A 13,569-nucleotide genomic window follows, 5' to 3' on the forward strand; every position below is an offset into this window, starting at 1 on the left:
AGACGTGGACAAATTCGTTCTAGGAGGCTTCGGGCTTCTCCTTTTAACAATTACCGTATTTACGCTTGGAAGATAAGTTCGTGTTTTAGAAGGTTTCTGTCTCTTTATGAGGCTAGCTTTTTTCATGTCAAGCAAGGGTCGAGTGCCTGTTAAATTATTTGCGTCTAGGAAAATAATTACTGACTTTGACTATAACTGTTGCCATTTGTGTCGAGATTCTTCGACAGATTGCGGTTTCGAATCTTTCTTAATCACGTCGGTTGTCTCCTAAGAATGAACTCGTCACGGAGGAATGAGAGGAATTGTACAGGCCCGTCAAACTTTTTAAACTTTCAAAGGAACAGGAACAGACAGTGAATCCCCATTACATTCCACGTAGACACACGCTATCTTGCTGCCACCAAGATGGCAAGCTCAGGAAGGAAGTTCAGTCGACCGCGTCAGGATGTAAGTGACTCACTTTTTGTAGAACGACCATAATGCAATGCAATCAGAGTGCGCACACCGCCTGCATACCTGTGATATCTTAAGTTTTTGTCTAAACTGACAGTGATTGACGATGCTGTGACTGAAAATAACCTGATCAGGTGTGCTGATAACTTAGCATTTTTTTCTTTTTGTGAAGGCGTTGTTTGGAATGTGATTTAAAACAAATAATCAGCCAGTCGGTGTAAGTCAGACACAAGGAGTACAGACATCATAATTAAAACGAATATCTTTTATTCCTGACGGAAAACAAGGTTTTGATACAGTCGGTACCGAATCGTATGGATACTGCGAGCCTTTGCACAAAGTCCCTGTCGATGTAATACCCAGGAATTGAGCGGTGTCTCTACATGATTCGTACTAGTATATATGAATATATGCTGTATTGGAATTCATGCGCTAAAGCGATAACAAGCTTAAAAAAATGCTTTGCAAAACACTAAAGGAAAAACTAGCCAATCTAAACCCATTATACCCAAGAAGTTTTCTCCCTCTAAAAATCGTTAAGCAACTAACCAATGATGCGCCAAAATTTGTGCATATCTAAATCTACTTAAATTTCATCGCCTCTAATTGTGTTAAGGTATAAGTCATCTCAAACCACATTGAGTGAAATGTTTATCAAAATTCTGACTGTTTCTATTTGCCTGCTGGAAGTATGGTCGCAATTTTCGACTTAACTGGAATATTTATTGTATCCAGACCTGGCGTTTGACCTCTAGTATCGAATTCAATATTTACTCCCGGCCGGAATATCAGGAGATGCGTGGACCCACCAAAGTGAAACATGCCGAGCTGCTCACCTTTCTTGACTCTCTTCTTTTCTGTAACGGTGATTTCGTTGGAGGACACCTCTGACATACCGATTGATACAAAGCACATCAAGCCAATGGCGGGATTGTCAGCTTGAATGTAGATAATACCTCTGGCAGCTACCTGGGCCAGGTATCCTTGTGACATGTTGGGCGATGCAGGGTCATCTCGGATGTTGTGGGTTGCAGAATAATAGGAACCATCCACGAGTTCTGTCTTGTAAATGATGCCCGACACAGGGCTGTGCCATCGGTGATAACTGGTGGCGCTTAGGAACGCTTGGTAGACGGTACCACCATAGAACTGCTTGGCAAGGTCACTCATGTTCAGGATGAAGTCTAAGGAGTATCGCTGGTGCTTTATCCAGAAGTAGTCCCTGTGTTGCACGGCTGTAGAGATCTGATATGGCGCCGACTCACAGGCATTCGCGACAATGGAATCGTCGTCTGGAGATTCTACTGGACGAATGCCATCGCGGAACTCTCTGGTAAAGAAATCATCCCATGATGTAAAACCATGGTGTTTTTTATTAGGCTTGCATTTGAATTCTTTGACGAAGTTTGGCATCGCTTCCATTGCGTCTTCACCAAACCAACCATGACGAGGATCATCAGTCAACACATAGCAGGAGTCGGAACTTGAAAGAAACTTTCCCCAGTAGTTTAAGATATTCTTGAACAACCTGTTGACTTTGTCGTTTAGGAAAGCAGCAAATCCAGCAGTCGTAGCCATCGGCCAGTTCAGGATTACGTTGATGGGAAAACCAACCAAACCAGTTTTGTTGTACTTTGGAGCTGTTGTCATGATGTAGTCGATTGAAAAAATCATCAGTTGCCAGCAAGGAATCTTTGTCCCTTCTGAAGTATCTGGGAGCTTGTACTGTTGCCAGAACATCTGATGGAAGAACATGTTGATCTCGGGGTCGGAGATAATAGCATCCAGCAAATCTTTAACTGGTGAATGGAGACCGAGGTCTTTCTCTGTGCCTTTCGCAACTGCGAGTTGATTTCCACTGACGACTCTCTCTTCTTTCTCAGCTGGTGGATGAAGAGCCATCAATAACTCTAGCTTATCGCTGTATTTAGTCTTGACTTCTGCGATTAAGTCGTCTAACCATTTGTCAAGAATTTTCTGGTCGGAAGGAATCCATTGACCAACACGATAAGGTTTGGAGCTCATGATTGTATTGCAAGTGGTCGCCGCTCGTTTTGCTGTCAAATGATAAATTTCATTTCGTGTGTCTAGTTTTAATGCAATTTTCATTAAAACACGTGATGTTGATGGTGAAAAGTCTGTTGAGAATTGATACTAATTGGCTTTACCCTGAGGCGTAGAGGCTGTTCTAAGTGATTTGACAAACGAAAGAGGCTACGTCTGCACACAAGCTTTCTGAGAGAGTGTAAAGGAATATAGGACTCGGTTCACATTACTCTCGCTTTCTAAGGAGTCTTACCATTGATTAGCTCAAACTGGTTACTTGCTGAACATCAATGGAGTGTGCCGAAATGTGTTTGTATCTTTCTAGAATTTTGCTTGAGGTAAAACTTACCACGTGGTCTCATTTTCTATCCTTTTTTCCTAATTCTCATCATTTATAGAAATTTGGCAAATATTCTAAAATAATCACAAGTTAGTGCTTGGACTAATGTGTCAGCAATAACATACTCCTCTCACAAGCAACATAGTTTTGGGGAACGTAACTTTTGACTTTGCTATGCATGGTTATGAAACAATTATTATATTAAGCTGAGTCATACATCAATAAGTTTGACCGGAAACCTTTATCATCAATAGTTCCTAAATTGCCTACGTTTTTGAATATTAATGAAGTGTGTCGGTATGTACTTTTATCTTTCTGGAATTTCACCTTAGGTAGAACCTATCACGCGAGCTCACTTTCTGTCTTTTCCTTCCTAATTCTCATCATTTACATGAGGGGACGCAAATCGTCTGCACTGCAAGTACCCCGGAAAGTCCCATACATTTTCTTAGACTAAAAGTCTAAGAAAATGTATGGGGCTTTTTGAGCGCTCCAGGCAGCTTTCCTGTAAGGCGTCATAATCTTGTTGCTGTCGACATCGATGTGACAGACAATTGCTTTTACAGTGTTTTTTTTGCCGGCTTATATTGTCATCAAGTTTCAATAAGACAGCTCTCATTTTTCACGAGAACAATAAAGTTTTTGTAAATTACGAGATCGGATGCACGTACTGTTTCAACTAATTCGCTCTTCTTGCTTGGGAATACATTAATAAAATGTCGGCGGACCTTGAGGCCTCCACAAAGCTGGAAATACCAAATAAACGGGGGGTAAAATCGCGAAAAAATACTCCCAAAGAGAAACGTAAACAAAGTAGAGAATGGAGAAAGCGAAAGCGACAGCAGAAGAAAGCGGGTAATCTGGCTTAAGTTCTGCCTGGCATCAATGGTGGACCAAATGTGGCTGAGACAAACTCTATTGATAAAAAATCATTTTCTCCAAATCTGGATACAAAATAGGTAGGTAACGAAAGCGGACTTATCATGCTTAAGGCTAATTCTAAAGAAGAAATGGAAAGTAATGTGAAGCTACCACGATTAACAACCGTTTTAGATGTAAATTATTCAAGATCAGCAAGAATGCTTCGGAGGGCGCTTGGAGACGATGCAAGACGCAGACGGGCTCAATATTGAAGGACGTTTTTGGCACAGACAACTTTTAAACGTATTGGTAGTTAGAAAAATATCCATTTGAAGAGTCATCACGAGACTCAGGTAAACAGAACTTCAAATATTCGAAAAGGCTGGTTGCTATGGAGTGACGTCATAAACCGGCTAAGTGTATTTGCTGCCTTATGTTTTGTTGTGAATGTTGGTTTTGTGGTGTATCAGAACTCAATACCGTTAAATTTCATTAAAGATCCATCAAAGTGCCTGAGTTTGATTTTGCAGCTTATAGTGGTTGATGGAAGATGCATTTAAAGTTAAATTTCCCGTAGGTACTATAAGTTGGAATCATGCACCTGAAACCATCTGAAACCCCCAAGGAAACTATCTGAAATTACCTGAAAATATCTCGAAACAATTTTAAACAACGGAAAGCACCTAAAAAACTACGGGTGACATCAGAAAATAAGTGTTAACAATCGAGTTTATCCACAGGGAACCCGGCTTACGGATATCGTATATAATGCCCTACAGTACAGAATAGGCACCACAAACAGGTCTTCAAGGAAACATTCCATTGTTCTTGTTGAAAACACACTCAATTAGTTCTACGAATGGCTGGGAGTTGCACGGGAATATGCGAATTCATTTCTTGACAAAGCACTTGCGTGACAATAACAACATGAGATCACGAATGCAAAGAAGAAACTGTTTTAAATCGAAAGAAATACGTAAAGTTTTTTCAACGGGCTCATGCAAATTATATATGAAAAAGCCCAGGAAGGCCTGAAGATTTTCAAACTTCCTAAGGAAATTTTGAACATTGTGTTTTTCTTTAATCAGAGACGAATTTATAGCGTGACCTAGAATTTCACTGACTTTGTCATTGCAAAAGTGAAATATATGTGGATTTTTTGCAAGGTATTTTACTGCAAATGACAGAATATAGCTGATGAATGGTGGCCTTAACTTCCACTGCCTAAGTAAATTTCAGGTGGTTTCAGGTGATTCCAACTTTTAGTACCTACGTTAAATTTCCAGGTTATGTCTGTCAATCTTGACTCTTCATATTTTTTTTTTTTTGCAATGTTTTTATGTTACACGTCGAGCCATGTTATGCTACTCAAGCAAAAAGGTGGTGATACTAACAAATATATAAATGAACTTTGCCAGCGAGGCCGGATTGGACACAGAGTGCTGTGTATTCTGCAAAGTTATTAAGGTAGGTTATACCTGCAATTGCTAAATGACATGCATCATAGCAGAATTCTACAATAACACAAAACATTTTCAGGTTACCGGTATTTGTGATGCAATTTAATTCTAATCAATTAGTGACAGCTTTCTTGACTTTATGGAAAGGCAGAAATCTGTCCACAAACATGAACATATTTTATCTGTGGTGAACAGGGATTATATATCTACAAATAATAGTGAATATTATGACTTTAGCCAAGTTAATTCATTATTAAGTCGTACGCGCACTTTATTGATAGGAATGTGCCTGTCCTGATGTTCCTCGTGGGGAAGTCTGTGCTGAGTGTTTCCCAAAGAGCAAAGCAAATATTGGGGGGGGGGGGGGTAGGTACAACTCTGCATTTCCGTATTGACATGCATAAAAACGTCCAGCTTGCAGTATGGTACTTCACTTTCTATTTGGAACCCATGTCTTTAAATCTCACTTGGGATACTCAGTTTGACAGACAGTTACCAGCAGAAATATGGTAGCTTTGGATTAAAAAGGTGGAAACTAAATTCACTGTTTTTTTTTTCTGTCTGTTTCAGATGGACAGGATTAAGAGATGACTTGCTCTTTCCCCTTGAAGAGGAACCATGTGATGTCAATTTATGTGCTCTGCATGCAATGTATAACATTTGAATTTTTAAATTGTGTATACCTATTGTAATATGGCACAGTCAACATTGTTTTTTTTTAAAGAAATCTATTTTCTTAAAGTTTAATCCTGTAATAAAAATATTTTTGTTTAGTGTTGCCTGATCACTTCTGAGATAAATATATATTTGTCATATTTCTTTGATTAATATAGCATTCAGCATAATGCCAGAGGGCTTCTGGGATATATAGCAAACTTAGTTTTTCATTCACGGTTAATAGAGGGAAATGCTGTCTTTCCTTTCTGGTTCACCCAGGTTGAATTCCTGGCATTCAATGTAATGCCTGAGTGCTTCAGGGATAAATAAAATACTTAGCTTTTCATTCATGGTTAATATAGCGAAGTGTTGTCTATCCTTTCTGGTTCACCCAGGCTAAGTCCTGGCATTCACAGTAATGCCGGAGCACTTCTGGGATATATAACATACTTAGCTTTTCTCTCATGTTCAGTATAGGGAAGTGTTTTATAAACTTTCTGGTTCACCCAGGTTGTAGTCCTAGCATTCAGTGTAATGCCTGAGTGCTTCTGGGATATATAACATACTTAGATTTTCATTCATGATTAATATAGGGAAGTGTTGTCTATCCTTTCTGGTTCACCCAGGCTGAAGTCCTGGCATTCAGTGTAATGCCTGAACGCTTCTAGGACACATGACATACTTAGTTTTTCATTCACGAATATTATAGGGAAGTGTTGTCTATCGTTTGTGGTTCACCCAGGCTGAAGTCCTGACATTCAGTGTAATGCCTGAGTGCTTCTGGGATATATAGCATACTTTATAGTTTTTCATTCATGGTCAATCTTGGGAAGTGTTGTCTATCCTTTCTGGTTCACACAGGCTGAAGTCCTGGTATTTAGTGTAGTTAATGCCGGAGTGCTTCAGGGATATATAACATACTTAGCTTTTCAGTCATGGTTAATATAGGGAAGTGTTGTTTATCTTTTCTGGTTCACCCAGGCTGAAGTCCTGATATTAAGAGTAATGCCTTAGTGCTTCTGGAATACATAACATACTTAGTTTCTTTGACAATCACGACTTAATCTAGGGAATTGATGCCTATCCTTACCGGTTCACCCAGGCAGAAGTCCTGGCATTCATTGTAATGCCTTAGCGCTACTGGGATATATAACATACTTAGGTTTTCATTCATGGTTAATATAGGGAAGTGTTTTCTATCCTTTCTGGTTCACCCAGGCTGAAGTACTGGCATTCAGAGTAATACATAAGCGCTTCTGGGATATATAACGTGAAGAAATTCTTGTGACCCAAACTGTTCTGCTCTTTGAGCTCTTCACCTATCTGCAGCAGAGTGACAATAATAAATGGTCATTTGAGACACAAATTTGAAAAACAGTTTCATTTACTGCTAGAAGGCGCCCTGCAAACCGCGATGGGAAGAGAACTTCAAAACACAAAGTGCTGCGAAAAAAAAAATGAATGAATAAATCAAGGCAAAACAAAAGCTGGTACATTTCTTTGCGAAGCTAGATCATGAAATTTCTGATGCGATGTTTTTGTAGGACGTAAACACATGACGACGACTGATTTCCTGACAAACTGGGCAATATGAGATAACATGAATTATGCAACAACACGAAATAATGCGCACAGCCTCAAATAATCTATATACCGTATTTCCTTGAATAGGCGCCCACCCCTCGGCCATCCAAACTTCAAATGCGCTGGAATTTTTCTTGTTGACAAAGGGGCGTCTCTGGGTGTGCCACCTTAAAGTACAGCCTAATTACTATGATCATATAAAGAGTTTAAAAATACAGAATTGCTGGGTTATACTGCACTTTTGGGTGTGCCACCTGAAAGTACAGCCTATTGACTATGATGAGAGAAAGAGTGTAAAAGTACAAAATATGCTGGGTTAAACTGCACTTTTGGGTGTGCCACCTTAAAGTACAGCCTATTGACTATGATGAGAGAAAGAGTGTAAAAGTACAAAATATGCTGGGTTAAACTGCACTTTTGGGTGTGCCACCTTAAAGTACAGCCTATTGACTACAATCAGAGAAAGAGTGTAAAAATACAAAATTGCTGGGTTATACTGCACTTTTGGGTGTGCCACCTTAAAGTACAGACTACTGACTACGATCATATAAAGAATTTAAAAATACAGAAATGCTAGGTTATACTGCACTTTTGGGTGTGCCACCTTAAAGTACAGACTACTGACTACGATCATATCAAGAATTTAAAAATACAGAAATGCTGGGTTATACTGCACTTTTGGGTGTGCCACCTTAAAGTACAGACTACTGACTATGATCATATAAAGAATTTAAAAATACAGAAATGCTGGGTTATACTGCACTTTTGGGTGTGCCACCTTAAAGTACAGACTACTGACTACGATCATATAAAGAATTTAAAAATACAGAAATGCTGGGTTATACTGCACTTTTGAGTGTGCTACCTTAAAGTACAGACTACTGACTACGGTCATATAAAGAATTTAAAAATACAAAAATGCTGGGTTATACTGCACTTTTGGGTGTGCCACCTTAAAGTACAGACTACTGACTACGATCATATAAAGAATTTAAAAATACAGAAATGCTGGGTTATACTGCACTTTTGGGTGTGCCACCTTAAAGTACAGCCTATTGACTATGATCAGAGAAAGAGTGTAAAAGTACAAAAAATGCTGGATTAAACTGCACTTTTGGGTGTGCCACCTTAAAGTACAGACTAGATTACCATCATATAAAGAATTTAAAAATACAGAAATGCTGGGTTATACTGCACTTTTGGGTGTGCCACCTTAAAGTACAGCCTATTGACTACAATCATAGAGAGAGTGTAAAAGTACAAAAAATGCTGGGTTACACTGCACTTTTGGGTGTGCCACCTTAACGTACAGACTACTGACTACAATCATATAAAGAGTTTAAAAATAGAGAAATGCTGGGTTATACAGCACTTTTTGGTGTGCAACCTTAAAGTACAGCCTTTTGACTATGATCCTGGAAAGAGTGTCAAAATACAAAAATGCTGGGTTATACTGCACTTTTGGGTGTGCCACCTTTTAAAGTACAGCCTGTTGAGTATGATCATAGAAAGAGTGTAAAAATACAATAATGCTGGGTTACACTGCACTTTTGGGTGTGCCACCTTAAAGTACAGACTACTGACTACAATCATATAAAGAGTTTAAAAATACAGAATTGCTGGGTTATACTGCACTCTTGGGTGTGCCACCTTAACATACAGCCTATTGACTACGATCATAGAAAGAGTGTAAAAATACAAAAATGCTGGGTTATACTGCACTTTTGGGTGTGCCACCTTAAAGTACAGTCTATTGACTACAATCATAAAAAGAGTGTAAAAATACAAAAATACTGGGTTATACTGTATTTTTGGGTGTGCCACCTTAAAGTACAGTCTACTAAATAAGATCATAGAAAGAGTGTAAAAATACAAAAATGCTGGGTTATACTGCACTTTAGGGTGTGCCACCGAAAGTACAGATTTCTACATACAATTAATAGGAAAGGTAATAAATACTAAATACTAAATAAGAAAGGTAATTAATGCATACTGTGAAATTGAAAAGGAAGCAAGTACTTACAAATGGTGCCCATTTCAAAAGCGCTCTCCGACGAAACATCTGGGCATTGCACGATATAAACCACACCTCATAATTTACAGAAAAATAAACAAGAACTGTTGAACCACAAGTGAAGGTACTCGCCAATGCCACCTCTGGTATCAAAGACTTACATCAACACGGGACTGACAAAATGTAACACAGTTAAGAATAAAATTCTTAGCTGTGTTTACATCTGTGTAGGAGAGCTTCAACTTGTCCGGCGGAAGGGAGAATCCCACAATCTCTTCAAGGTTTTGAAGAATTTCAAATTCTGTTGGACCTGAAATGTGTTTTATCATAATGGGAAAAATAATAGATATACCCACAAAGTGAATCAATTGTAAAATACACACAAAGCCAATAATTTGACCACTCATGCACCCGACATAGAGCTAACATGAATATTCTGCTTTGAAATAGCAGACTCCTGACCACTCTTCTTCTTAACAGAAATTCTATCACCATGAAAAGACTCTGGGCCAAAGCACTTCAGGGCTTGATTGGCTTCTAGAAGTGAACCAATCTTGTAGGCAATCAGACCAATGGATGCAAGCAACTGCTCTGTATTGCACATCTCCATATGTAATGCACACAACTGAATGCTAGTAAGCTCTTCATCAAGGAGAAAAAGGAGATCCTCCCGGATTCCAGTTGATCTGCAAATTATGGATAACAATGGTGCATTTACAATAATTATATTGTAAATGGGTACCCCAAAAGGAGCAGGGATGGCATAGCGGTGAGAGCAATCGCCTCTCACCACTGTGGCCCGGGTTCAATTCCTGAACCTGGCGTCACATGTGGGTTGAGTTTGTTGGTTCTCATCCTTGCTCCACGGGTTTTTCTCTGGGTCCTCTGGTTTTCCTCCCTCCGCAAAAACCAACGTTCCAAGTTGTGTCCCCAATTAGCTTCAAGCTAAATACCCCTGATACATTATTAAAGTTTATTATTATTATTATTTATAAATAAAAAAAAAAGTCTTATGAATATCATGGCAATAAATAAATGGTGGAAGGTGGCTGCTCTTACCAACGCATCAACTTTGGTACCAAAAAGGCCTCAAGCACTTCCTACATAAGCCTGTGCATTATTTAATGATCATGAATGGCTAAACTTAAAGTATACCTGTCTATGTTACACTTGCTTCGTAAGCATTCTAGGCAGGTTTCATCTGGGGCCACTTCATGACATTTGCAACCCTAATGGGAAATGAAATTACCTCAAAATAAATTAATATTATCTTACAAAATTTTTTGGTTGCATTATTAGAGAAGACTGTAGCTTGTATATTGTAACTGATGAACTACAACTAAGAAATGCTCATTGATCCACATGTACACCAACACAAATACTAACCCTGATTGCATTGCATATAAAGCAGAATTCTACATCTACCCCTCGACCACCAAGTTGAAAATCAAGATCCCCTTTCTTTACCAAAAGAAAGATCAGTGTTTTGTAGTCCAATGAAACTAAGATATGACAAAAAAACAACAGCAAAAAAGAATTATGATATGACATACCCCTGGTACATGTAGAAGATTAACTTACTGTTTAAAATAATGGTCATTGATAATGAAAAAAAACCCTCAATTAAGTTTCTAAAAAAGAAAGTCAGCCTCCTCCCTTTTAAAAAGATTAATGTTAATGTTCTTGCAAATAACAAAATGATAGAAACATCTTACCATCAAATTCTACATTGAACTTCATGCCATCAACAAAAATTCCTTGGTTCTTGATGATTCTCTTTTGTTCATTTAGATCCTTTAAAAGTACCTTCAGGCTTTCCCTATCAAAATAACATTAGGCATGAAGACAACCGATGAAACTTGTTGTTTATTCAGAGCTTATGTTGGGGTAATGTTCTTATAATGCAAAAGGATTTGCAGTTTTTTTCCTCTTTCTGTTTAATTCATAATGTGTGGGTATTTTTTTTTTTTTTTTTTGTGTGGGTGTGTGTGTGTGTGTGTGTGTGTGTGTGTGTGTGTGTATTTGTGTGTATTACATTTGTCAGATCTTAGAGCCAGTACTGGAAATTGAGTCAACAATACAACTATGAAAACTGTAACATATATGTTCTATAAAACTATGAGCTTTCAGTAAGGAAAGCTTTATAAGAAAGTGTCTCTACTTTGCAAATTAAAAACTTTGTAACCACGTCAAGCAAAGGAGAAAAAGTATTTAAGTAACATAAAATAATAGAAATTAATGATGAACCTGTTTTCTTTACAATTGGCAATGGCCAGTGGGTGAACAGACTTTGCACTCTCTATGTTGTAAACAGGGTTAAGACAGGGAACCAGACCAACCAACACCTGATTTCTACCTGATCATAAAAAAATGATAATAGAAATGGTTATTATAATAATTTCATTCTCATTCATGGGAACAAAAATTATGCATAACCACACACTTAATCTGAGATAAGGTATTGTTTTATAATTTATGGCAGCACACTTAAACCTGACAGTCAGTATTTACCACAAAAGGGTCTTCCATCTATCTTCATCAGAAGTTTAAGAGTTGGTGAGCACACATTATGCAGCCTTTGCTCGCGGACAATCAACTCCAAAACAGGAAACAAATCCACCTGATAACCTTGTAAAGGAGAAGGCACCTTTTTCACATCCATGTATTTTTACAAACTCCAAAGATCACTTTTTTGGCCGCCTTCATTTGGTTAAGGTTCAACAATATTGGTGTGTCAGAGGATTTCTAAAACGGAAGCCAAAGAAAGAAAGCAAAAGAAAAATTAAAACAACAAAATTAACATGAAAAATACATTTGATATAACTGAGGTTTAAAAAAATTAGCTATTATCATAGTAATAGTAAATAATAATGAGACTTGCACTGTGGAACTGCTTCCAAGTTGGGATAAATTAAATCTGAGTGCAGACATATCCTTTCCAAAAGAAGCCTCTTAAGATTGATAACTAATAACAGACCTTAGTAACCTCTGTCCTTCCAAGTTAGCTATTATCATAGTAATAGTAAATAATAATGAGACTTGCACTGTGGAACTGCTTCCAAGTTGGGATAAATTAAATCTGAGTGCAGACATATCCTTTCCAAAAGAAGCCTCTTAAGATTGATAACTAATAACAGACCTTAGTAACCCCTGTCCTTCCAAGTTTGGTGATATTGATTACAGCTTGCCAAGTATTACCAGATACCCTTGCCTTGGTCTTGAAATATAATAGCACCCAATCTGGAACTCGGAGGCTTTCCACGTATAAGGAAAATGTTTCATCACCAACAAGCTCTTCCACCGTCCGTTTAACTCCTTTCTTTAGGGCCACATCCTCCACAATCTCATTTACAATAGCCTTGGCCTCAGGATCACCAAAAGCACACATGCTGGAAAGCACCGTTGATAAATTTTCTCGGCTCCTTTCACAGATGCCATACAAGTGCATCTTGGAGAACGCGGCTCCCCCTTTTCTCAATAAGGAAAGTCTTTTCTGGGGTCTCCAAATCATTCCTTTCAGAAATTTCCTTTAGATTAGGAGAACTAAGACTGCCTCTGTTTGGAGGAGTCAAATGAACCGAGACAGGCATTTCTTTCGTACTAGCTAGGCGGAGTGTTGAATTGAGGGGTCATTGTAAGGCGCCGAGCTGCACGTGGTCGCTCGCAATTCAAGTCGTTGCCGTCTCCCTTGAGGGAACTCAAATCCAAGCCATTCAAAAATTCTTTAATATTATAAATCGCGGCGGATCCTCCTTCTTCAGAACCTCTTTTTTCCCTCAGAATAACCGATACAAGCCCAAAAGACGAGCAAACAACTTCAAATGCGCTGGAATTTTTCTTGTTGACGAAGGGGCGCCCATCGAGAAGCCGAACTTTGTCGCTTTCAATTCGGCAGAAATCTTCTGGAAAAGTTGTCAGGATCGGCGATCGCTTAAAATATTGCAGAGGAGTAATTCCACAAAATTCTGTTGTGAGCACATACCAGTAATTATGCTCGCTTAATGCATCACTGACGACGCGAGAGAAGGTCGAAAAACCTTTCCTCAGCGCCATTTTTGGGAAAATAACTAAGAATACTACGTGCACTACAAAGCAATCTGGGAAAAAAAAAAGAACATTGTCCAGATCCAAAAACAGACACTGTCCAGATCCAA

The 13,569-nt window shown here is 38.5% G+C and overlaps 1 protein-coding gene and 1 pseudogene across 2 annotated transcripts; both read right to left on the minus strand.

The window, feature by feature from the left end:
* Positions 1 to 703: 703 nt before the first annotated feature.
* LOC111329996 (uncharacterized) lies at positions 704 to 2,594 on the minus strand. The gene has a single exon (XM_022934777.2). The coding sequence runs from the start codon at positions 2,560 to 2,562 to the stop codon at positions 1,126 to 1,128; it is 1,437 nt and encodes a 478-aa protein (XP_022790512.2). The 5' UTR covers positions 2,563 to 2,594; the 3' UTR covers positions 704 to 1,125.
* Positions 2,595 to 9,584: 6,990 nt separating this feature from the next.
* Positions 9,585 to 13,150, minus strand: LOC148741811 (uncharacterized; annotated as a pseudogene). Its single transcript, XR_015995980.1, has 7 exons — positions 12,564 to 13,150; positions 11,927 to 12,160; positions 11,663 to 11,771; positions 11,131 to 11,234; positions 10,802 to 10,917; positions 10,571 to 10,644; positions 9,585 to 10,101 (listed from the first exon to the last, which is right to left on the minus strand). The product of XR_015995980.1 is annotated as an uncharacterized LOC148741811 (transcript).
* Between the last annotated feature and the right edge of the window lie 419 nt (positions 13,151 to 13,569).

Source organism: Stylophora pistillata, chromosome 1 (genome assembly GCF_964205215.1).
Source record: "Stylophora pistillata chromosome 1, jaStyPist1.2, whole genome shotgun sequence".
NCBI classification, from domain to species: domain Eukaryota; kingdom Metazoa; phylum Cnidaria; class Anthozoa; order Scleractinia; family Pocilloporidae; genus Stylophora; species Stylophora pistillata.